We start from the raw sequence: 25,738 nt of genomic DNA, 5'->3' as shown, positions 1-25,738 counted from the left end.
CCTTAGTTTTTTTGGACAAGTAACAGAGATCCAAAAAGTTTAGAAAAACTGGTCGTGAGTGGCACAGTGGACCTCGAGGCAGACTCGCTGAAACGATCATTAGTCCAGGGTCTTAAAGGTCTTATTATCCAGGCGCAGAGGCTTACCGAAGACAGGAGAGAGCGGGAGATGACCTTCAGAAATGAAGAGACTGAAGAAGAAGTAGAAGTTTTGACAAAGGCTTCATACCTGCTGATAACTCCTAAGCTCTGCAGACACGGGTATCGGTATCTTATAATCCTTGATCGACTTGGGGTTGAAGAGCTGGTCGATAAAAGTACGGTCACGTTGTCTTCTGGCTTTCAGTTCAGGTGATAAATTTGGAGGCTCGGGCACAGCACCATCCAGGGGCATAAGTTGTATAAGGGTGGCGAAACAACGCGTCGACATCACACGCACTGACTCGTTATGATCGCTCATACGGCCTGGGAATTCAATATTTTTATTTAAATTATGATTTTAATTAATCCCTTTAAAAAAAATGGGATTTGATATTAAAAACACGATATTTATATTGACTAAAATTACTTTATAGGGTATAAATTAAATTCAGAATTAAGGTGATAATTTGGTGAAAATCTTGGAAAATATGAATACCAAAAAAAAATTTAAAAGGCTGATATATTAGTTTTTTTTATTTTTATTGAGTTGACTTACCTAATAATGGCACCAATAACAGCACGATATATGGAACCAGTTGAAGTTGCAGCGTGTCCACGAGCCTCGCGAGGGACTCCGCTGCACCACAACGGACGCACTCGCTGCCTTCGCTCAGCGATTCTATTAGCTATAATAGACAATAATATATCTAGAAGACAATTTATGTAGTATTAAATTAAAATTCTACATCCTTAGACTTTTCTAACATTGTCTTTTCTAAAATGAGTTAATTGTTACTGTTGTCCAAACTCTTATTTAAAAATACGAAAGAGTGTAAATACTCACTCCACAAATAATAATATATGTTCTGTATTGTTTTAGAGTTAATGCTTTACGCATAACCCAATGTTTAGTTTACGGCGAAACTGTGGACGGTTCATCATTCTTCAAAAAAAAAAAGAACGGAAGATTTTTTTTTAAGAACGCTTGAGATATTATAAAACATATTATAAAACTAATAATTAAATTAAAATAATAAATATTGTTTTTTAATTAACATTATTAAAAAACAATACTTTCTAATTCTGACCTCTTGTATAAGCACATCCATGACGGCATGTGGTTCTCTTTTAGCCATAGCAGCCAGGCCTCTTGCGGCCATATGCCTCAAGGCCGTGTAAGGCGCCCGTGTGAGGGCAGCACACGCCTGGACCCCACGTGCGACTTGCGACCACGCCCCTTTCCCTAATACGCCGCAAACTGCTTCCACCACTTGAAGACGAGATATCAATTCGTCTCCAACCTCTACTTCCATACTCTCAAGTTCTGAAAAGAGATATATATTTAAGCCTATTCACTTTTTTATAATAGCCTATCAACCACGCGATCAGGTAGATCTGGGGCAGAAGCTAAGCAGGGGAGGATCAAATCTCCTCTGTCCTTCATTTACTGGACACTTAAAGAGCCTGAAACTAGGTCTGGTGGGCCTATTAACTTGTACTTTAATAATTAATCAATACTAAAGAAATACCTTCCGTATAGAAGGTGGCGAAAGACAACGTGAGTATTTTAATTTAGCTTATTATATATAGGTAGGTATATACATTGCAGTATTGGTACATCTAGTGAACAATGGCATAGATTTACCTTCAAGGTATCTATGCCCGAAAACTAATGTGTTAACCATACATTATTGCATAATTCTTTGGAATAAAAAAAAATAAAGTAGCGTAAATGCAATGTGTACTGACAGTTCAATCAAAATTTGCAGAACTAATTTAACTGGGACACTCACTGAGGTTGGTTTAGTAATTCCTATATCGGAAATAAAGCGTAAAATACATACCGGCATCAGTGAGAACTTTCTCAAACGGCTCCGTAATAAACTCCCAGAGCTTGGGTAGCTTTTCTGGCAGATCATCGTCAAAATATTCAGCCAGACTAGTTAGAGCCATCATTGCGCCTCGCCTTTGAATTCGGAGCAATTTTCGAGCCTGAAAAATAACCGATACTATTAATTAATAACAATAAAATCACGAAATAAACAGATCTTAGAAATAAAATTAAAATTAGAAATAAAATTAAAATATGAACCCTTAACAAATTATCCAAAGTCCCTATCATCTTGTCGACCACGAAATAATCCCAAAACAGTTACACAGATTATATAATATTGTTAGACCTCCCGATTTAATACAGCAGATGTTCCTACCCGCAATTTTCTACAAAGTCACATGACTTAGGCCCGTGCAACAGTGACGACGTGATTCCGCACGTACTCGAATTGGGCAACTCAGATGTTGTCGCACAGAAGATGCTCATGACGGAGACACGGATTAAGGGTTTCCCTTAACTGTTACCGCGCCTCCCGTCCATAGTAAACAGATGGGGCTGTTGGGTTTAAGTGGGTAGGTGTCCATTGCACCATACGGACTGACCCCAAACTTTTACTGGCTAACGCGTCAGTTTTAATCGTCAAATTGTCAACATTAGATTAATTTAAAAAGACAAATACATTGAATTAAATGTATAGTGTTGATTTGTATACGAATATTGAAGAGGTTATATTATGATTACTTGGAAGCCAGTTACCCAGATCATCAGCTAAAAATTTAATGTATGTATGTAGATTTGACTTTTAAAATAACGAATTAACCAGCCAAGAATAATTTAAAAGTTAAGAAGTTTGATAAAAACATGTTTAGAATTTCGGATGAAACTCAAACAATTTCATGTATCAGTTATCAGTTCAAATATTAGTACGTATTTAGGAAACTTACGTATACGTATATGTACGTACATCTGAATATATGAGGTTGTGTTACCATGATTCTAAGATTCTACTTAATATTACCTGATCTTCGTTAGGAAAGAGTTGTTCAATGCCCAGCTCAATGGGCGCGTTGTTAGTAGGCGGACGACCTCTTCTTGGGACTACGCGCTCCGCACTTCGCTGCTGCTCGCGTAATGTTACGATGCCGTTGTATTTGTCCACTAATACAACAAAAATCATACATTTAAAAATTATTTGCAGTTGTTTTTCATCATCATCCAATTCCCAAAATAAGTAACATTTTCATATTCAAATAAATTAAAGATTTTAAGAAAATAATATATGGGGCCGTTCAAGTTTTACGTAAGCACTATGGGGATGGGGGGGGGGGTGTTTCTCTTTGATTTTCTTATTTGGGACGTAATCCCAAAATCGTCGTAAATCGGCCAGTACAGTAATTATTTACTTTTTTACACATACTACTCACATATTGTCTATGGTTGAAAACTTTTTTAAGAGCTTTTCAAGGATTCATTTAAAAAGTAATACGTTTAGGTACTATCAGAGCTTTGCTTACTTTGACAAGAGGTGGGGCAGCTGATAAATCTGCATAGAATAGAATAGAATAGGGGCCGCCCTATTCTTCAAAATGTTAACATCAAAATTTGCTATTAAGGTAAAACACAGTATTTTGCTTTTTTGTTTAATAGTGTTGTTAGCTTTTGTCGTTGGTTTAAATAGCTAGAAATATCGCGAAAAACATGTATATGGATAAATACTAACATGGCGGCAGCTGACACGCGTGCTGTTCCTTATTCTCAGCACCACTATCGCCACTACCAGAATCACCCTCGGGCTTGTCCAATATTTCCAACGATATTCGGGGCGTAAACTCTGGATCACATCTGCAAAGACCAGAAAGTCTTTTAGGCATATCTATCGACAAATAAAATGACCTAGACACCTCATAAGAACAAGATAAGAAAGTTCCACCACCAGGATCAAGAGCGCGGATCGTTAAGTGTTTATCGTAACTTTAGTATTACATATTTATGATTGAAATCCATTGAAAAAGTGTAAATAAAATGAAGCAGTTGAAGCAGTACTAAAATACAGTTAATACGCCATTTTATGAAGTCGTTCCAAAATAACATATTTCATAGGAAATAGCAAAAATTTAAATCGATCAGGCCCTTTAATGTTTAAAAACATATATCTTACCGTAAAAACGCCTTTAAGTTAACGAGAACTTTGTTGTTAGGACAAGACTCTCTCGGCTGAAGGGTTGCCAATAAATGCGCTAATGTCTGCGCAGACGCAGCTTGCAGTTCCTCAGACGTTTCCCGCTTAATACTGTCCATTAAAGGTCGGACTACGGGATTTAGCTTCTCTGGCAACACTCTGAGTGTTGCCACTGCACCGCTGACTGCTGCTTGTACCCTTGGAAAAAAAAATATAATTATGTAGTATTTTTCCCCATTTTAATCTTTCTGAGTTCACTTTAAACTCTAAGTCAAAATCATATATTTTTTTAGATATATTTTTCTCGAAGGTTTAAGCAGGGACTATTGATATCCTGTCCTGTGATACCTGCCTTTTTTAATTTATCATGCCAATGTGTGAGCGGTGTTCGCTTCGGCGTGCGACTCTCATCCCTGAGGTCGTAGGTTCGATCATGGCTGTGCACCAATGGACTTTCTTTCTATGTGCGCACTTAAAATTCGCTCGGACGGTGAAAAAACCGGCTTGCCTTGGGCCCAAACAGTCGATGGCGTCAGGCAAAGGCTGATCACCTAGTTGCCAATTAGATTGATAAATGATCATGAAACAGATACAGAAATCTGAGGCCCAGACCTAAAAAGGTTGTAGCGCCATTGATTTATTATACCAATATTTAACTCACGATATATTCAGCGCGCTCTGGTCTATAGAGCACTGGGTGACGGCAGTGTGAAGCGCCGCTCGTCGTTCTTCCAGACTGGAGGAGACTCGCTTGATCTTCATTCCCGTAATTAATCGTTCAGTCACAGTCGTCATTTGTGCCACCTGTACAATGAAATAACTTATGGCTACTAATTTTTATAACGAAATTTCAATTTTAGAGAACGTGTGCATATAATATCTAATTACACAAATTAAAAAGAATCCCTATACTAACCTCTTTATAAACTAATTTTGTGTGTAAAAAAGAAGTACTTAGGCGCATGAGGGTAAATTTTTAATGAAACATCACGAAGATGTGCAGTGTTTTTGTCAAAGAAAAGGGAGAGACCGATTGAGACCGATTGAGACCGATTGAGAGAGAGAGAGAGTGAGAAAGGGAGAGCGAGAAAAAATACACGCTATTGGTTGATGTATTCGTTTATCAGTTTATTAGAAGATGGCAATTCTGTCGCATAGTCTTGTGCAGTAAAAGCAGATTTTTTTATTTATTTATATTATCATTAGCACGTATACAGTGTGTAAACAGGGAATATAGATATACAAATACATGGATTGTCATGTACTGGTACATGAGCATCTATTGGGGCTTTTACCTTAGTAATTATTAATTTACAAAGAAGTAAATTGTATTTGAATTGCGTACTTTGTACGCACGCACTTTTTTTCAGAAATTATTAAATTTTTTAACAGATATGTATAAATATATATAAAAGAAAATGGGATCAGTTTAGTAACGAGATAATTATGATAATTCTACTTCCCATTACCACGCAGGGCACACGTATGCGTTTCATTTTCTTGGACGAAGATAAGTGACGAATCTTTTGTCACCTGAAAAATATTGTTTCGCTGGGAAACGAATCCAGCCTGCAGAATCTTATCTAATACGCAGAAAATTCTGATAGCAGACAATATTACTGTAAAAAACTGACCTGTTCCAATCTAAGTATATTATTAAAATCCTCTCCGACCGCCAACTTGTAATGCTTCATCATTGCTAGCAAATCGCGAGCCTCTTGGAGGATCCTGTTGCAAAATGGTAAAGTTAAACTTAGGTAGTTACATGTCAAAATACATGTCAGATTTAACCCAGTAGGCTGTACGTACAGTTTCGATGAATATTAAAAAGTAAAAAATCATTGTCCATAAAGTCGTTTACTGACGATAGTTGAACGTGACAACGTCCAAAGAAAATACTGAAGGAATGGTTGCATTTTTCAATAGAAAATTTTAATTTTATTTGTTTGATAGATATTTTGCATGGATATAGAGAAGTAGGTAAATGGAAATCACAGTTTAATTGATCAAGTTACATTTATTTGTACGCATAAATACAATTATGTAATTTTTTTTTATTTAGAAGTCATATGTCTGGCAAATGAAAGATACATATATAAAATGTTGAACGCTGCTGAACGCGCAGGCCGATTGTGCCTCTTTGTCGCTCGTTCCGCGCTCTCGCTTGCACTTCAAGCCTTAAATGGAACACCTCAGCGACGAACGAGCGTGCAGCCTCCATCGAATTATAAGACGTTGTCACGTCAAAAAAAAGTTTGTTTTATGGAGTATAAGATTCAGGTATCACTCTACTCATCGGCAAAGAAGACAGGTGTAGGCCGAGAGTAAAAGCCGGCGTAAAAATACTCTCGGTACTAAGAGTAAAAAAAATTATGATATTTTAGATTTCGCTTCAAAACTCAGCATTCTCAGAAAATAATCAAGATGTTTTTATTCATACATGCGAGTGAGAGCTTTAATTACGAAGTTAAACTGCAGAGAGCAAGCTTTTTTTACAGCACAGTTTTTAATAACATTAAATATGTAAACACTTACCTATTACAATTCAACGCAACTTCGTCGTAATACAGCACTTGATTGAGCGCCGTGTGCAAAGTTGACACCAGTAATGGCGGCGCAAGCTTTGACACGTCATTGTCGTTTGACTCCTATTAAATGAATAAATACAATTTTAAATATTAATCGACGCATAATTCAGCTGTTAAAACCGTCACATTTTTCGGTTACGGGTCACATTTTCCCGTTACGTGCCATCTTTTCCTTGTCCCTACCACGGTTGATTCGAAGCCATTAATAACAAAAATATATAATAACGATAACAATGATACCAATAATTCTATTACAATTAATTAAATTCTGTATCTTAGTAGTAATAAGGTAAAATGAAATAATTGTATTATTTGTATTCATGTCTATGATAATAAAAGCCTTTTGTTAAAACTTTATTAAACAATATCTGTAAAGTTGTATATAGTAGATCATTTTTGAAAAAATAAGGTCTTAAAACGTTTCACTGTTTACGTGTGTACACTAGTACACACACACATTCTAATAGAACTGATTTTACCAAACTTAATAGGGGACATATTGCTTGTAATCGTTTTTAGGTTCGATATTATCAAACAATCGCATGTACCTGTGTATCGTCTCGCATATCAGGGGGAAACAGCTTGTATTTGACAGTATGAGTGGCCCAAGATGATATCACCAGACTCGCCACCGTACGCTGAAGGGCACTACCTCCGCGAAGGTATACCACCATCACCTTTCAAAGATTAGTACCATCAAAACATAAATTCTAAATTAATTCTTAATTCTAAATTCAGGCCCTATTATGCGATCTAAACATCACCTTTTTTTATAAAATAGGGGGCAAACGGGCAGGTGGCTCACCTGATGTTAAGTGATACCGCCGCCCATGGACACTCTCAATGCCAAAAGGCTCGCGAGTGCGTTGCCGGCCTTTTAAGAATTTGTACGCTCCTCTCTTGAAGGAAAGGCTCTTTTCCTATTTGCATATTAAGAAATATTTCAAAACTGGTTGTAGATGTAGTAGCTCCACCGACCAAGCGCTACAACCTTTTTAGGTCTGGGCCTCAGATTTATGTATCCGTTTCATAACCATTTGAATCGAATAGGCAAGTAGGTGATCAGCCTTCTGTGCCTGACACACGCCAACGACTTTTTTGGGTGTAAGGCAAGCCGGTTTCCTCACAATGTTCTCCTTCACGGTTCGAGCGCGCACATAGACAGAAAGTCCATTGGTGTACTGCCGGGGATCTGATCTACGACCTCAGGGATGAGAGTCACACGTTGAAGCCACTAGGCCAACGCTGCTGTGGTTGCTACTGTTTTAATATAAGGATGTAAATTTATTTCTCTTGATTTCTTCTCATTTTCTCACTTCATAAATCATGGGCATAAGTCGGACAAGACCATTGGTCAAACCTTCCACCAGTCTTTCTAATCGCAATGTATTTTGTTTATAAAAAATCATACCTGACATTTATAAATTATTCAAAAGGTGTTTAAACATATAATAATGGAATTTTACATAATTAACTAGAATAGTTTTTATATAGTAACTCACCTTTGTATAACAATCTATAGGACTTTCGTCTTCTACTTTATATTCTATGCCGGGGGCCGGCTGGACTAGATAACACGATAAATAACCTGAAAAACAAAGTGAAATGTAGTATTGTCTTTTGTTAACATAGCTATATATATGTCGCAGATTCAACGCGATTAATAATTGCAAAATTGGTGTTACTACCGTCGTCCGACATTATAACACAGTCAGTGCGCACGTCCGGCGCAGGCGACGTTCGAAACTCAAGTGACTAGAGAATTCACTTACTGCCACGAAACAGTCGCGCAACTGACATTTGGTAGATCACACAGACTAGACATTGTCAATTGTCAACGTTGACAATCTACCTTACCATACCACACCGCATTCTACGACTAACTTCATAGTGGCGGGAATTTTAAAATATTCCTTCTCCGACATATATATTATAAACTACAATATAATATAACTATATAATTATAAGTTTATAATAATACATAGCTACAAAAAAGCCGGTAAAAAAGTGTTTTCTTTCAAAGTAAAATGTATTTATTGATAAAAGGCCGTGAAGTAGCCGGTCCATGGCAATATTGCCGCTTTATTCTCAAGCGATTATGGACTTAATTAACAAAAGCATCATAACACGATGAGGTCAAAAAGTCCAGACGGGAGTATTTTTTTTTAATGGCCCGCACGGTTTGTGCATTGTGGCCCAGGGTAAAAACAGGGAAACGGGTAAAAAAAAATATAATTATCAAAGGGAAAGGAATTTCAGAATGGAAATTAAATCTAAAAAATAAAAGATCAATTCGTATAGAGCTACATAAAAAAAGACAAGATATTTACATAAATTTAAAAGTAATGATTACTTAAGATAAAAGCTGTTAAAAGTTTATATACATGTGGATCTAATGTTGCAAGTAAACAGGATATGGATGAAGGGAAATGAGACCTTCGAGAAGAGCCGACCGGTTTTTGCTTGTATTTGTTATCAAGGAAATTAGTTCGATCTCCATGGAGGTATACGCAAATTTATCAGAACAAAAATAATACTAAAATAAAATTTAGACACGTTTTTAATATTAACTTATACCTAAAACCTATAGACATATATTTTTTAACAACCTTTTTTGTTACTGTAAAGATCGTAGCAATCAGTTGTAACAGTCATACAATAATGACATACCTAAGACTTTGGCAGCGCGACCCTAGCGCGTGTTACATTGCGCTCGCGCAACGCACCCGGTTGCGAAAACCCGAGACAAGATAATAAATTATTTGTGTAGAATATTAAGGACATATGTAAGAATTTTAACCGCTAGCAATTGTACAGTATAAAAATTCAAATGCACCATTAACTAATCGTACATTGAGGTATACGCAAATTTATCTGAATAAAAATAATACTAAAATAAAATTTAGACACGTTTTTAATATTAACTTATACCTAAAACCTATAGACATATATTTTTTAACAACCTTTTTTGTTACTGTAAAGATCGTAGCAATCAGTTGTAACCGTCATACAACAATAATGACATACCTAAGACTTTGGCAGCAAGTACCCTAGCGCGTGTTACATTGCGCTCGCGCAACGCACCCGGTTGCGTCTCACTACCGCCTAGCAACCATTTCTGAGACGGACGAGTATCGTTGCTTTCTTCACACTCGCCTAGGGACGACTGAGAGGTAGTACGGGGTCGACGCTCCTGAAAAAATTGTTTTGCAAATTTACAGGCAAATTTCTGCGTACATTTTATTGATATTTTTTTTAAACAGATCAGTCTTAACCCAAAAATATCGTTTACAAGGTAACTAATCTAGGACGTAGGGTTCCTTGTCCATGTTATACGTTAAGCCTGGAGGCGTGTCTAAGCAGCTTTAGATGTTTTAATAAAATGTTAATATGAAATTCCGATTAACATGAAATTTCTTGGCACTAATACACTTTATTTAAATCAGAATAACACAAAACAGGATGAAAATGAGCGGTCTTACTGCTAAAAGCAGTTTCTAGAAGAAATTGCTTGCTACCGCTTATTTTATGTAATGGAAACTTAATACTAATCAATATTTTTTTATATCTACGATTAATATTATTAAATTGCCAAAGACTATATATATATGCGAGTATTTATATAACTTAACCGTAAACAAGGCCATACAAGAAAAAACTTACCTTGGGTGGTGTATATAGGAGCAAATCTGGCTCCACGGGCAACTTAGCGGGCTGCATAGCGAGACACATCCAAGTGGCCAACATGGGACAAGCAGCTACTAAGATCACACTCAAAGACGCGAATCTCAGCAAATTTTCCCACACCTGAAAGACGGAGCTACCTATATTATACTGCTTCCGTATCCGGTTAGGGTTAAAAAAATCACTCGATTTCTATAGGAAATCTAAAACATCAAAGACTGTGTAGCATGTACATGCGATCCGATCTTAATTCTATTCACCTATTCTTGACCATTGCAAGAAATAGTTGCATAATCCATGTCACATCTGATTTTTACACAATCACAAATAATAATTTATTTATTTTCTCCCATATAACATATACAACAACAATTGAGTAGGTATTGGGAGACTGGTTTCCAAACTAGATAAGAACCTGTGATATGGATAACCAGGCTTCCATTCACAGCAAGTCATAGGAATACTACAAATACATTATATTTAAATAAACAAGATAAAAGTACCCATAACCCATTTCATTCATGGTGAATGTCATGACGATGGATGAAGCGCCAGAGGTATGTCAAGTCCAAGTGGAGACAGGTGGTCTCTACCTTCCCCTTCGAGAAAAGGGCGTAATAATACAAATCTTCAACGATTAATAAGCGTTATGGGTACACCTTGCACACCTGTGTAATTAACCATACAAAAATCGATTGTAGTTTTTGAGTTTATCGCGTTCATAGAGACGCGGCTTAAGGCCCCCTCAGACGCGATCGTGGAACTTAATTTTATAATATTGTTACGAAGACGGGCGCACTGAAATGTTTCTCGATTTTTCTACAAGAAACGTTTTCAACAGGATGAAATGTGATCTAAAACCGTTTCACATCACATTTCAATCACATACTAGAAAATTGTGAATTGCAAAAAGTTATTTCACAGTTTTCAATAAACCTGTTTTAAGGCATTTTAAGGACTGTTATACCCCTGTGATTAGGAATATTCTACAGTAAACTTTTAAGGTGCGAGACATGAACCGATGATTTGCTGATGAGGTAGATCGGAACCTTCTCGAAGCGAGTCAGAAAATTCTAGAACGCTGTTTAATTTAAAATAAACCCTTGAAGATATTTACGGCATTTTCTATACCTTTGCGCGTAACAATATCAATAATGTAGTAGAATACACAATACATTTTTGTGTGTATGAATATAGAACTAACCTGCAAAGCAATCTCTTGAATTTCATGGACATGCTCAAACAGTACCCTCTGATAAATGTGCCTCATAGTGGCTTGAAGTAGTTCCGGTGTCCAAGCTAGCCATTCGCTTTCGTCAGTACTTTCACGCACTTCACTATGACCGTTTGTGATGACTAGCGGTTTAGTTAAAGTTCTGAGAGTTTGAAGTGTCGCTTTACGAACTGAACTCGTGGAGTGGTCGAGGTATGGCCATAGTCGTGGAAGGACGTCCGAGAGGTCAATAGGGCTGAAAACATCAGACAAGATAATAAATTATTTGTGTATAATATTAAAGACATATGTAAGAATTTTAACCGCTAGCAATTGTACAGTATAAAAATTCAAATGCACCGTTAACTAATCATCCATTGAGGTATACGCAAATTTATCTGAATAAAATTAATACTAAAATAAAATTTAGACACGTATTTTTTAATATTAACTTATACCTAATACCTATAGACATATATTTTTTAACAACCTTTTTTGTTACTGTAAAGATCGTAGCTATCAGTTGTAAGTCATACAACAATTTTATTTATAAAAATAATGACGATTGAAATATTTATCCATACCTAAGACTTTCGCAGCGCGACCCTAGCGCGTGTTACATTGCGCTCGCGCAACGCACCCGGTTGCGAAAACCCCAGACAAGATAATAAATTATTTGTGTAGAATATTAAGGACATATGTAAGAATTTTAACCGCAACCAATTGTACAGTATAAAAATTCAAATGCACCATTAACTAATCATCCATTGAGGTATACGCAAATTTATCTGAATAAAAATAATACTAAAATAAAATTAAGACACGTTTTTAATATTAACTTATACCTAAAACCTATAGACATATATTTTTTAACAACCTTTTTTGTTACTGTAAAGATCGTAGCTATCAGTTGTAAGTCATACAACAATTTTATTTATAAAAATAATGACGATTGAAATATTTATCCATACCTAAGACTTTCGCAGCGCGACCCTAGCGCGTGTTACATTGCGCTCGCGCAACGCACCCGGTTGCGAAAACCCCAGACAAGATAATAAATTATTTGTGTAGAATATTAAGGACATATGTAAGAATTTTAACCGCTAGCAATTGTACAGTATAAAAATTCAAATGCACCATTAACTAATCATCCATTGAGGTATACGCAAATTTATCTGAATAAAAATAATACTAAAATAAAATTTAGACACGTTTTTAATATTAACTTATACCTAAAACCTATAGACATATATTTTTTAACAACCTTTTTTGTTACTGTAAAGATCGCAGCTATCAGTTGTAACAGTCATACAACAATAATGACATACCTAAGACTTTGGCAGCGCGACCCTAGCGCGTGTTACATTGCGCTCGCGCAACGCACCCGGTTGCGAAAACCCGAGACAAGATAATAAATTATTTGTGTAGAATATTAAGGACATATGTAATGCACCGTTAACTAATCGGCCAATGTAAATGGGAGATTGTTTTTTTTTTAAATGTAACTTTGGGCAAACGACAGGCCCATTGATGTTAACTGATACAATCTATATGAGTTATCGTCCAAGGAAACTCACATTGCAAGTACGTTGTCGCACTTTTATTGAAGGAAGGAAGTCGAATTGGTTCGAAATGATAAGTGCACATATATATCGATATGGTCTCTCTATGTTATTAGACCCTTAAATAAGGGGAGTGAAACTATATACACCAACATAAATTGTACAGGACAACAGCCCACTGACATCTCTATCAGTTTAACCAATGTAGTTAAAGTCTCCTTAGAAGCGAATCATACTTCTTATTTATTTATTAAAAACTTTGTCTATTACAAAACCAAATTTTAAGAGTAAGGAGAGCAGAGGTCCACGGAAGGTCTTATCACTTTGCAAGTAAAAATTAACTATAAAAATCTTACAATAACTTAAAGACAAAAAACATTAAATAAAATTTAGACAATGTAAAATGTACATGATTATAAAAAAAGCTAAATGTTCATTCATCTAAGTACTAAATGTAATCTTATTAACGTCAGAAAAAAAATGGTACAGTTACTGCCAGTTCTCTCTCTCTCTCTCAAACACTTCGTCACTCTTTAAAGTCCTTTTTTTTTTAATTTTTACACACACAGTCAACCGAGGCATATTAAGAAAACTTACTGCAAAAGTATAGCGGCGGTGGGTAAGGCCATCAAAGCAGCCAGCAGAGCCATATAACAGTTGGCGGGTGACGCCAGATCATCCTGCTCGTGCAGCAGCTGCCATAGTCGTGCTGCCAGTCTCGGAACTCCGTCAGGCCGGCTTCGGGCCAACGCGTGAGCCGCTGGGACAAGAGCGCCCGCTGCCACAGCTGACACATCTTCAGCTGGATCATCCAGACCAGCTATCAAGTGTTCTAGGGCTCCACTATCTACAGCCACTTCCTGTAATTGCCAGAAACATGAATTAAGACCAAGAACCAATACCTTCTTTAAGTTAAGTTCTTGCCTCGCTTATAAATGAAATGTCTTCGTGAGCATCAAAATGGTTGAAACAATTATAATACTGACACTGCTAGTTGGCCGATAACTTCATACACTTGAAAAACAAATATCTCTTTCTCCTCCTCAAAAACATTATATAAACAAAGATCAATAGGTAATTTGATCAGATTAAGCAAGGAAAAGTTGGTAAACGTAGGAGAGAAAGTACATTAACACATTTGCTGGGAATTATATTTTCAGAATACTGTTTAATAATAAAATTCCTCACCTGTCTAGCCGCTAACAAGTATTTGAAAGCCAACAGGGCCCCGTGCCTCGCCTCCCATTGCTTCTGCGAGGCTAGGGCTGCCACTCTCTCCGCAACTGCCTTCACACGAGGCGCACGCATCTGAGCGAGTGTCACCCCTAATGTTTGCGCGCATGTTTCTCGTACTGGGGCTACCACCTTAACACCAATTGTATAATTAAAAAACTATGCCAGTAAACCATGGTTCTATGAGATTTAAAAGTTCTAAAATTGTCACTTCTACCATTTGCAGAATGCGTTTAGGACATGTATGTACACCTCATCATTTAGCATGGCTTCGTATTGTTGATAGTAAAATTTGTGAGTGTGGGGAAGATATTGGTGACCTCGACCATATTTTCTTTTCTTGTTCCCAATATGACCACCGCACCTTTCAGTATCCCTTACAATTACTAACTGTTCCGTTTCCGACCTAAATCTCCTGTCTTTTGCTTTATCCTTTATTGTATTATAATGTATTATCTTCTTTCATAATCAATAATAATATTAAGATGTAATGTGTTTATGTACATATTTTGTTTATAACGAGCTTATTAAAATAAATAAATGGCGTTACAACCTCTTTTTTAGGTCTGAGCCTCAGATTTTTGTATCTGTTTCATGATCATTTGTTAAACTAATAGGCAAGTAGGTGATCAGCCTTCTGTGCCTGACGCACGCCGTCGACTTTTAGGGTCTAAGGCAAGTCGGTTTCCTCACGATGTGTTTCTTCGCCGTTCGAGGTAATGTTAAAAGCGCACATAGAAAGAAAATCCACACACAGCCGGGGATCGAACCTACGACCTCAGGGATGAGAGTCGCACGCTGTAGCCACTAGGCTAACACTGCTCATAACTAGCTTATTTCTTTGTTTATTTTTTCTCGCGTGTAGATTCCCAAACTTTTACTTGAAACTGGCATAAAGTTAAAACTATTGACTAATATTTTAAAAAAATACTATTTTTTTTTTTTAATTTTATAAAACTAAAAAAAGAACTGTTTTCCACAAAGCAAAGCTGTTTTACTACAATTATAAAAATACCTCTGGTATATTTAATATAAAATGTAATACATTGTAATTACCTGATCAGAGACAAAATCTCCAAATCGATCCAAAGCCAGCACACAGAGGAGACGCAACGCCATGTCCTCCAACCATTCGTGATGCCATTCTTCTAACTGCAAAAAATAACATTTGTATTAATTTATTCTCAAGCAGGTGTTAGTTTTTAATATTTATCTAAGTCTAAACATTTTCTTAAGATTTTTTCTACAAGTGCGGTTGTGCCATATTTGGTCATTTGACTCGTTCGGTTGTCGATGGTCAAGTCGGAGTAGGAATAGATTATAAAAGAAACTTTCAATTCCTTTGTTTAATGAAGTTATACGGTTTATGTCAGTGAAGTGAAAGAAGTGAATTATAGTGAATAAGGCTATTATTGGAGTTTCCTACTCTAAGAACTAGATCAACTAGCTCTTTTACACATCCACCATCACAGGCACCAACTACCAATTTCAAATTTGCCATCTCATAGTATTGTATGTGGTTTAATACGAGACTCGTTTAACATACACTTTAAAGATTGAGATTGGAACTTATCCTTTTCTCTTAAATGTCTTCAATCCTCAGTTAGTCTAGACAAACAGAGAAAATGACCAGGCACAATCTTGGTATCATTTATTTTTAATGTAACAAGCAAACGGGCAGGAAGCTTGCCTGATGTTAGGTTGCTTATAACGTAGATATACCAAATGTGTGTAGCGAAACTATTTTAGTTAAGTTCTGCTCTGGAATTGAGGCTTTACCTATAGTTTATATTATTTATTTACACTTTGTTACACTACAATATAAAAATAAAAAATTAAATGAACATAATTAAATCAAAAGGAGGGCAACTGGCAGCCTTATCGCTTTCGAGCGATCTCTTCCAGGCAACCACTGTGAGTAAAGGAAAAAAAATGTATTAAATTACATAAGATAGGCAAGTAGTGCAAACATACATGTTACACACAGTTATTAAAACAAAAACTAAACAGGAATAAAAAAAAGAACAAACTATACTAAAAAGATGAAACATTAAAATTTTAAGTAAAATGACACATAAATCACGATAATTTAAGATCAGTCTCACGTCTGTTAGTAGTTGGGAAGAAAGTTAGGGATGCGATGTGGACAGGTAATGTTTGGTATAGTTATTATCTTTATATATATATATATAGGATTATGTATACCTGTTCGGGCGTCTCAGGTATACGCGAGCGAGCGGCGTACGCGGATGCAGCTAGGGGCGCCTTTAAGAGCTCCCTTAGAGCGGATGCTGCACCGTGGCGGGCTTCCCACGCCCCACTGAACAGTTGGGTCTGCAATGCCCCACACCAGCCCTCGAGAGGCCAGCGCGTACAGTCACCCCACCCACCACCACGCTCGGGGACACCGGCGCCACTGTCAACTGAATCCAGTTTCAAGTTAATTTAGCAAATAGTAAATGTTTTGTCATTGAGTTGTGGCACCGAACAAAACTCCAATTTGTTTATATTTTTGTAGGACTAGTATAGAGAACACATCAATAGACAAAACAATGAACTCGTAGATTTAGTAAATATATTAGGTATTACATATGAAATGTACGTTTTGTATAGGAACAAAGAGTAGATTTTTTTGAAATAGAATATATTTAATTAATCAAAGTATACACTTTTGCCATCTTATAGGTGTGTTTCCTTTACTAAAAAAAACCATTCGGACTAGAATCAATAAAATCTTTGACGGCGGTTTCGACTGCCCCATTACAGTTGTTGTACCTTGCTTAAAAAATATGGCAATCTGTTGGAACAAGGTCAGGGGAGTACGGTGTATGTCCTAGACATTTCTATTGAAGCTCTTCTAATTTGGTAGCAGTCTATTGTGCAGTGTGTGGTCTAGCGTGGTCGTGATGCAGCAGTAGTATTGTTGATTGGCAAAAGGCTGTTAGTTCGGCCAAAACGATACACACTTACAGATATAATCCTCAACGGTGTCCAACTTGATCTTTTTCATATCTGGCTCCTCAGGGGGCAATGTCTCGTCCCTCTCACTGCAATCCCTCGACTTTTGCTTACTAAAAGCCGCACGAGCCTTGCGCTTTGCTACATTCATCTCTCGCGAACTTAACGGCTTCGTCGGAAGCACCTCCTGAATTGGTCTCTGTGGATAAAGTTGTTCTATGTTCACTTATAATCACGAAAATATCGTATTTTATATAATAAAACGATTTATAATATCATAGAAAATAAAGCTGCTATCGTTTATTAAGTTTTTAGGGGGTACTGTACCCCTAGATACCTCAGGCATCCCATAATCCCATAATCCCATTAGTCCTTCCCTTCAAAAGAACGCGGTTTGGCCAAAACTCCTGATATTGGCATTGAACATTCTGACAAACGAGCTAGGTATGGAAATCTATAGTTGCTTAGAAACAAACACTTATCACACTTTTTCTTTAGTTTTTTTTCTCTTTTCTCTTCGTGTTTGTGAAGTTTGCCTAGTCTTCATCACATTAAATCTTGTATCTTGTTATTCTTAAGTACAAATATATCAGTGTGCCGTGCGTTGGCAAGCTTTTGTAAATAAAAAAATAAGTGCAATGTGAATTCTAGCTCTAAAGTAGTGTTAGTGCAAAACAGTTTATATATTATATTTCAAGTATTTACCCTCACGACATTAGTCTTATTTGGCTTCTCAATTTTGACTGGGCAGAGGTCTTCGTTGGTGTAAACAGAGGTGAGATCGACACCCAAGGTCGCCGCCATATCCAGACCAAGGCGAGCATTCAACTGCTGACGTTGCTTTGCTAACCGCTCTTGCATTTCTGCAAAAGCAATATAACCTTACCAGGGAGGCGTAAGATCAATCATGCACAAACTGTTGCCAGGTACTACTAATAACGAACTAACAATTGATTGGTGAGTTAAAGGAAAGTTATAAGTGGCGTTACAATAAGGTGGCATGGCTGGAAAAATGCCACGAACCCCCGACTCAAGAGGCCGCGAACTCAAAAATTGTTCATAGTATTGTCTTTTGTTAACATAGCTTTTATACATTTTGGTCACGTAATTATTAGTTTTTAATAATAATTCATAGCTTCAATCCGTTTAAAAAGTGTTTTTTCTCAAAAAAATTAATTTTATTTCATTGTCAAACCTAAGCCTAAGAGAGAAGTTATTTTCGTGGTATTAGTGGGACATACAACGTGTCATTGAGTACACTGAAAATCTCGAAGATTGAAATTAAACTGAGTACAACGTAACAATGTTGACTGATAGGGCCCCATCAAAAGAAATTGCCACGGGCCCCAGATGGTATAGTTACGCTACTTTAGGTGAGATAATAAAAAAGGTTTTGTGCACTAGCCCCAGGACCAGGACACCTTGGACAACTCCCAAGTGAAATTAGAGAATTAACACTAAAAAAATTAAAATCTCTAGACAAACTTAAATAAATCAAAAAGCCATTTATAAATTTGACCAATATATAATGATCCTAATCATTGGAATTGATTTGCTCCAGTTCAAACAATTTGTATGACTCAAAACTTAGCGATTAAAAAGAGTGGCGGAAAGTTTCTTGCCAGTTCTTCTTGCCCGCTCTACGCCCTTGACTTGCGAACTGGTAAGTATATGTAAATTTACAATTAATTTAACTTCTCTTATGACGTTCATAAGTGTCATTGTTTACCTATATGAAAGTTATTTTGACTTTGACCTATGACGAGGGCAGCGAGTATTTTCCATTTGACATATTAACATTTAAAAGCTTAATCGATTATTTTTTTTAATTTCTATATAAATATATTTTTTAAAACATTTCAGTTTTGAATCTTATTTTCTCTTCTTCGCCTAAAGACCTTAAATAACCCTACACGACTCAAACCACGTAGCCAATACTATTTTTAATTAATTTGAAAAATAATAAATCAAATAACAGCACATTTACAATTGCCTGGCACCCACGCAATGCAGTTACGTAAACTAGATCAACTATGTAACACTTCTTATACATTGTGACGTAATGTGTAACTTATATTGTATAAATATACGAGCCTTTTCATGTGTCTCAATATTTACTTTCTACTGATAAGAGGCTGTCCAGGAATAAGACATGAAAGTTTACTCAAATCCTAGTGATCTTTTAATGTTATGAAACCTAGAATATTCTTATATATCTTTCACTACAAAACATTTCGTTCCTGCTTTGTAAGTATAAATAAACCTGTGGCGCTATAACCTTTTCAGTTCTGGGCCTCAGATTGCTGTATCTGTTTCATAAACATTTGTCAATCTTTTAAAGAAAAGTAAAAGGCCGTCGTATTTTTGAGTCTATGGCAAGTCGGCTTCCTCGCGATGTTTTCCTTCACCGTTCAAGCGAATGTTAAATGCTCATATTGCAAGAAAGTACATATATATGTATTTGCTAAGATTTATTTCGAAGTCAAAAGTTTCATCAAAGCCAGTCATAAAAAATATATATAATATTACTCACAAAATGTAATGTATATTACGTAATAAATATGCATTGTTATCATATCAGTAACACAATCTGAGACATTTGCAGTTAATGATATAATAATCAGTTATTAAATCATCAATTAATCAATCTTATCTATATATATAAAAGTGAATCCCTATATTTATTGGTCACGGCATCACGCGTGAACGGCTGGACCGATTTCGATAATTCGTTTGTTGTTGTGTTTGTTATTGTCAGGAGAAAGTTCTTATGAAAGAAAAAATTAAGAAAATTAGAAAATTTAAGAACACTTAACCATATTAAGTAATCATGACTTTTGTTACGTTAGCAAATTTTGTTTTCAGTGCATAGCGCTTTTACAATTTAAACTTTTTTCATGTAACCTTATGACGTTTGACATAACATTGACATTGAATGCGTGCTGCAAATATCGTCAAAGAGGATGTAAGAAAACTGAATATCGTTTAAAACAAATGCTTCGATCGGAGTTATTATATTGAGAAAATACAAATAATATAATTACAGTCGTTAAGTGTGTCATAAATCTTGAAAATCAATGTTTTTTTTAAATGGCCAATTATATGTCGCCTGTTCCCATGTCGGAATACCAACAAAACTTTTTATATACGTCATACGTTGTACGAGTATATCATAAAGCATTTTTAGTTAATTATACCAATTCGAAATCAATATTCATAGTTTAGACAGGTCAACGTCTGTCGAATAGTTGTATTTAAAAAGCATTCTAATTCTAATATCCATATTATATGAACAATATCATTCGTCACGTAGTTTTATTAATTCAAAAATAGTACATAACATCATCTCAAATAAAATTAATTGCAGCCCATGCCTGCATGTTTCCTACCAGATTCGTAATCGTTTACGCTAAAAACTCAATATTAAAGCCTCGACTTGTTTTAGCTGTCGCTGAATATGCTTAATTATTATTTAGTATTTAGAATATATATAGCACTAAATCATTATTACCTTCACTGTCACACCATCACACAGCATAGCCGACTTGGGTATTACATATATTTACAATTTTTCTTTGTTTTTCTTTCGTAAATATTGAACCTTTTTGTATATAATATGTTGTTTTTTATAATATGCAAATTAAATAAATCATGTTTAAGGGCCTTCGTGGAAGTTCTGTAAAAGAACCAGAGCTGCAAGTTTTATAAACAAACTATACCTGCTGCTGATTGAGGCTCTTCGTCCATCTCGTATTCATGTCCCTCGGAGCCCATAAGATGAGCGCCATGTTCCAACACCCTCTCTATGTCGAATGTCTCGCATCGTAGAAGCCTGAGTCCTTCTTCCTCTTTCTGATCTTCTTCTGCAAGTTACAATTATATCATTAAAAAAAACTTTATATCGACTTACAAAGTAATATTTTTATATATATTTATTAATAAAGTACAAATACGAAGGCGTCCGAGTTGCCTCAAAATAGGATATTTATCAAGATTATCAAAACTATTTCTGATTGTGTATTAGTATAGAATCTGTACAAATTGTTATTGTTAATTCTAAAAAGTATTGTTTTTGTAAATCCAAATAGAACATTCACGATTTAAGAGCCCGCCAAAACGATTCTGTACTCAAGATGGCGTCGCATTAGTACTTATGACGTACTGCAAGTCTGTACCTGTAAATGTTTGAACAAACATGAAGTTTTTTTGCTGTGTTTTTTGTATTAATTATCATTCTTAAATACGTACACAACTTCGATCAAAAACAGTATCTCACGTGTTTTTTTTTTTTTTTTTTTGTTAAATTAATGAATATTTTACGAGTACTCCATATTGAAAGCTATATTTTTACACAAATTACTTTCAATATTGTCAAAAAACCTATTACAGAGCACGCTCATTGATGGACGTTTTTATTCCTTTCTCTTATTCGCATTACATTCGCAGTCTTATCGCGTTCACTATTCGATGGAAATTAAATATATTTTCTATTATTATCTAGCAGATGTAAAAATAAATGTACATTTAAAACTGGTATGAATGTTAAAATTAAATTGATAACGTTATCGTATCCTGTGATATAAAGGAAATTCAGTTAATTTAATCAACACTCTTCGTTGCTTATAATTGTTATTGCACCATTGTAATGTCAACGTTTTAATAAAAAATATATTAAGTGAGCACATAAATATGTGTAATATATGGTGCATGATGAAATCTGTCAAAGAAAATTAGAAAAATAATCCCATGTACAATCAAATGTTATTCAAACACATATTATATATATATATTTTATTAAGGGTTTAATTTAGGTATAACATATTCAAATGTCGGCGTGAACATGCAGAATGTACAACCGAACATGTAATTTTTATCATAAACTAATACATTAATATAATTATTATATTTAAACAGAAACGCTATCTTATAGACATTATGAATTAAGAAAATTCTGTCAAAAATATTATTACATAAGAGTTTTAATATCAAATCGTATATAAAATAAACGTCACTAAAATAATACCAGAGACAAAGATGTCATTCTATTATCTGCGCCATAAAAAGATAATCACGGTCTTTGTCCTTTATCAGTAAAAATAAGGTCAACGCACTTAAAAGTAATGTTTCGGTATGAATATATCCGAACTACATATGTTTATAGATCGACACAAATTGCGTAATCGTTAACTGGAAGGAGTTGTAATTATAAGAGTCTCCTGCGAGACCCGGACCTTGGCTTGGGCCGTCCTGGAGTGGAGCAGGGCGGAAGCTCACTGGCGTGAGCGAAGTACGCAGTACCCTTCCCTGGTGAAGGTGGTTTTTTTTAAATCTGAATTGGTATGAAGGAGCCAGGAACTGAGGTCGAGAGATTGTATACATCCTTAACGGTCGGTTTAACTTTGTTAGCGTATCAAGGTATGACGTGATCGCAGTGATTGAAGGAATGACTACTGTCTATGTTATGTTTTTCGATAAACGTATTAAAATCATGCCATAATATCTTGGCCAATTGTAATGACCGAAGTCTATATATATCTAGAACTCGTGTTACACATGATTAAATCATCGACAATCATTAGGCAAAGACCTGTGATAAAAAATCCAATTTTATGTAATTACACTTTGGCTGATAATCTAGCTCATGACAAAATTAAATAAAATATATGTCGAAGAAATGATGTTCTTATTGAATGTACCTAAAGCGGGACGAATGTGGCAATGAATATTATAAATATTATTGGAGTGGTGGCTACGTCAGTCCTCTCGCAAGATCCCATAACAAGAGAAAACTACATATGTCTCCAAATCACTGAATACTCTTCACTAAGATCCCGCACCACAAGCATCGGAGATTAGGAAATTAAACAAAAACAAGACTATCTACTTATTTAAAACATATTTCTTTCTAGTTTTCAATTTGTCAAATCTGTTGGAATATATAACTAGTGGTAGTAAGTATGTCTAAAAACCATAACCTTTCATAGTGGGGAATGGGGTATGAGGTAATGAACCTACTACCAATACGATGATTTCATTTTCGCACCAATTCTAACGATCAAGTAGGTAACTAGGTTACTCCAAGGTACTGTTAATCAGCTTAAAACACAACAAACAAATCATTTTGTTCAAACGTTCAATATCAATTATCGCTTATCTTAATGATAACAATTATCAGTTTATTTTTAAATATTTTTTTCCTTTTAGGCGAAAAATTAAAGTAATCCTAACAGCAAATTGAACCTTTGTGTAACAGCACAGATACTCTGTATGTCCCAGTAGTGATAGTGATCGCAATCCCGTTTTCGGTATTGCGGCCCGTTTTCTAGAACGTCAATCATAATGCATGTTACAGGAGCTGTCAAACCATTTTTCCTTTATGACGTTTGACATATTTGACAGCGCTGAAGACGAGGGTCTGATTTGAGTTACGAATATATATACCTGAGAGTTACCTTCATCGGAATTCCATAGAAAAGCGGGTCAGTATTGGAAATTAACATAGTACGGCCGCACTTGCCGTGTAACTAAGTAACTTCTTTAATATCAATTTCCTTAAAAGGAATACCTTGAGATAATATATAATCTACACAATCTGGATTCGTATTGCAAACCCAAGAGTTGTGGATACATCTGTGGCCATCACCACATAGGCACTGGTGTGTTTTATTGCAGTGCTTCATGAGAGTTTTGCTTTACACAAATTACCATGCGAAATTGGTGCTGAAGTATACAGTCTATGTTAAAATCTTATAACTCATCTACAAATTAAGCAGATGAAGTATCCCAGCAGAGAAAGAAAATAAGGACCATTCATAAATTCTAATCCACATAGGACCTGGACAACTGCATCAATTATTGAATTATGCTCGGGGCGTAAGTAACCACTGGTAAATGTAATATAAAACATCTACAGACATGCATAAATCTCAGCATAATGCTGAGCCCAGGCCTATTACAGCCACAGCACACACGCATTACACAATTAAACCTTTTTCTTTAAAAACAAATTGTTATCTCTGTATTATTGTTATTTTATGTGTGTTTTGTTAGTAATAAATGTCTATGTCTAAATGACAACTGTTTATTTCTTAAGACAATAATTGTTATTATTAGTAGTAGTAAAATTATTTTTAATGTAAGTAATTGTAATAGGAGCCGTGTTGGCCTAGTGGCTTCACCGTGTAACTTTCATGCACCAATGGATTTTCTTTCTATGTGCTCATTTAACACTCCCTCGAACGTGGAAGGAAAACATCGTGAGGAAAACGGCTTGCCGTAGACCTGAAGAAGAAGGCTGATCATCTCACTTGCCTATTAGTTTAACAAATGATCATGAAACAGATACAGAAATCTGAGGCCTAGACCTAAAGAGGTTGTAGGGCCATTGGTTTTTTAATTATTTTTTTAAATTGTAATAGACGGATAAATTACAATACATAATACATACCTTTACAACCGGTAAAATTTGGATGCCATTCCGGGACGTTTGATAGAATCGCCTCAACAGCCTGAAAGAAAAAATTACATATTTAGATAATTTATCACGGCCTGAAAATATGTCTGTAAGAAGAGATGTCGTGGAATTCGTTTATTATCCCGAAAACCCTGACCCCCGACTGACCCCGGTACGATTATTAATTAATTGATAAAAATCGTTTTTTTCTATCAATTAATTAATATCAATTAAAAAAAACTGTTATAAGTTTAACGGCGCAAACGGGCAGTCCACCTCACCACTCACATTGAAGGCTCGAAAGTGCGTTGCCGGCTGTTTAAAAACAGGTACGCTCTTTTCTTCACGGATCCTAGTCGAAGTGTAATATTAAATGACCAACTAGAATAAAATTAATCTTTATATTTTTTTACAGAAATGGAAAAACTGACAGGAGGCCCTTCGGATGTTAAGCGATATCGTGGACAAAGGACACTCTCAATTCCAGGGGGCTTGCGAGTGCGTTGCCAGCCTTTTAATAAATGGAACGCTCATGAAGGACCCTAAGTCGAATTGATTCGGAAATACTTTAGTATGTCGCTGGTTCCACATAGTGGTGGTGCGCGGAGAACACTTCCTTAAAAACAAGGTTGTGTCGAGGTGATACGGATGAAATATCGATATGTATTATAAGTAATGTAACAGTACAGAAGTTGTCCAATGCCAGTTTCCAATTCAATTCACAAACGATCATGAAACAGATACAGAAATCTGAGGCCCAGACCTAAAAAGGTTGTAGCGCCATTGATTATTATTATTATAAGTAATGATTATGGGTTCAATCAGTCATTTGGTGACATACATACACAGTATAGTGGTTAAGAATAAAGTTAAGTTAAAAAAAAAATACCCTGA

The 25,738-nt window shown here is 35.6% G+C and overlaps 1 protein-coding gene across 1 annotated transcript in view; it reads right to left on the bottom strand.

The window, feature by feature from the left end:
- The window catches only part of LOC123707974 (TATA-binding protein-associated factor 172), a 38,828-nt gene that overhangs the window by 6,611 nt on the left and 6,479 nt on the right, over positions 1-25,738 (bottom strand). The window contains exons 4-26 of the mRNA XM_045658348.1: positions 24,839-24,899; positions 21,111-21,254; positions 18,097-18,254; positions 17,404-17,590; positions 16,639-16,856; positions 15,490-15,585; positions 14,389-14,565; positions 13,798-14,060; positions 11,630-11,894; positions 10,405-10,548; positions 9,769-9,934; positions 8,244-8,329; positions 7,290-7,418; positions 6,689-6,801; positions 5,788-5,881; positions 4,815-4,957; positions 4,133-4,351; positions 3,695-3,816; positions 2,993-3,132; positions 1,985-2,132; positions 1,229-1,464; positions 697-826; positions 229-464 (exon numbers count right to left, since the gene is read on the bottom strand). Coding sequence (XP_045514304.1) covers positions 229-464; positions 697-826; positions 1,229-1,464; positions 1,985-2,132; positions 2,993-3,132; positions 3,695-3,816; positions 4,133-4,351; positions 4,815-4,957; positions 5,788-5,881; positions 6,689-6,801; positions 7,290-7,418; positions 8,244-8,329; positions 9,769-9,934; positions 10,405-10,548; positions 11,630-11,894; positions 13,798-14,060; positions 14,389-14,565; positions 15,490-15,585; positions 16,639-16,856; positions 17,404-17,590; positions 18,097-18,254; positions 21,111-21,254; positions 24,839-24,899 — 3,675 coding nt within the window. The remainder of the gene's footprint in view (positions 1-228; positions 465-696; positions 827-1,228; positions 1,465-1,984; positions 2,133-2,992; positions 3,133-3,694; positions 3,817-4,132; positions 4,352-4,814; positions 4,958-5,787; positions 5,882-6,688; positions 6,802-7,289; positions 7,419-8,243; positions 8,330-9,768; positions 9,935-10,404; positions 10,549-11,629; positions 11,895-13,797; positions 14,061-14,388; positions 14,566-15,489; positions 15,586-16,638; positions 16,857-17,403; positions 17,591-18,096; positions 18,255-21,110; positions 21,255-24,838; positions 24,900-25,738) is intronic.

The sequence above is a fragment of the Pieris brassicae genome, chromosome 4 (assembly GCF_905147105.1).
Source record: "Pieris brassicae chromosome 4, ilPieBrab1.1, whole genome shotgun sequence".
Classification (NCBI taxonomy): Eukaryota; Metazoa; Arthropoda; class Insecta; order Lepidoptera; family Pieridae; genus Pieris; species Pieris brassicae.
This window is presented reverse-complemented; position numbering and strand designations above follow the sequence as displayed.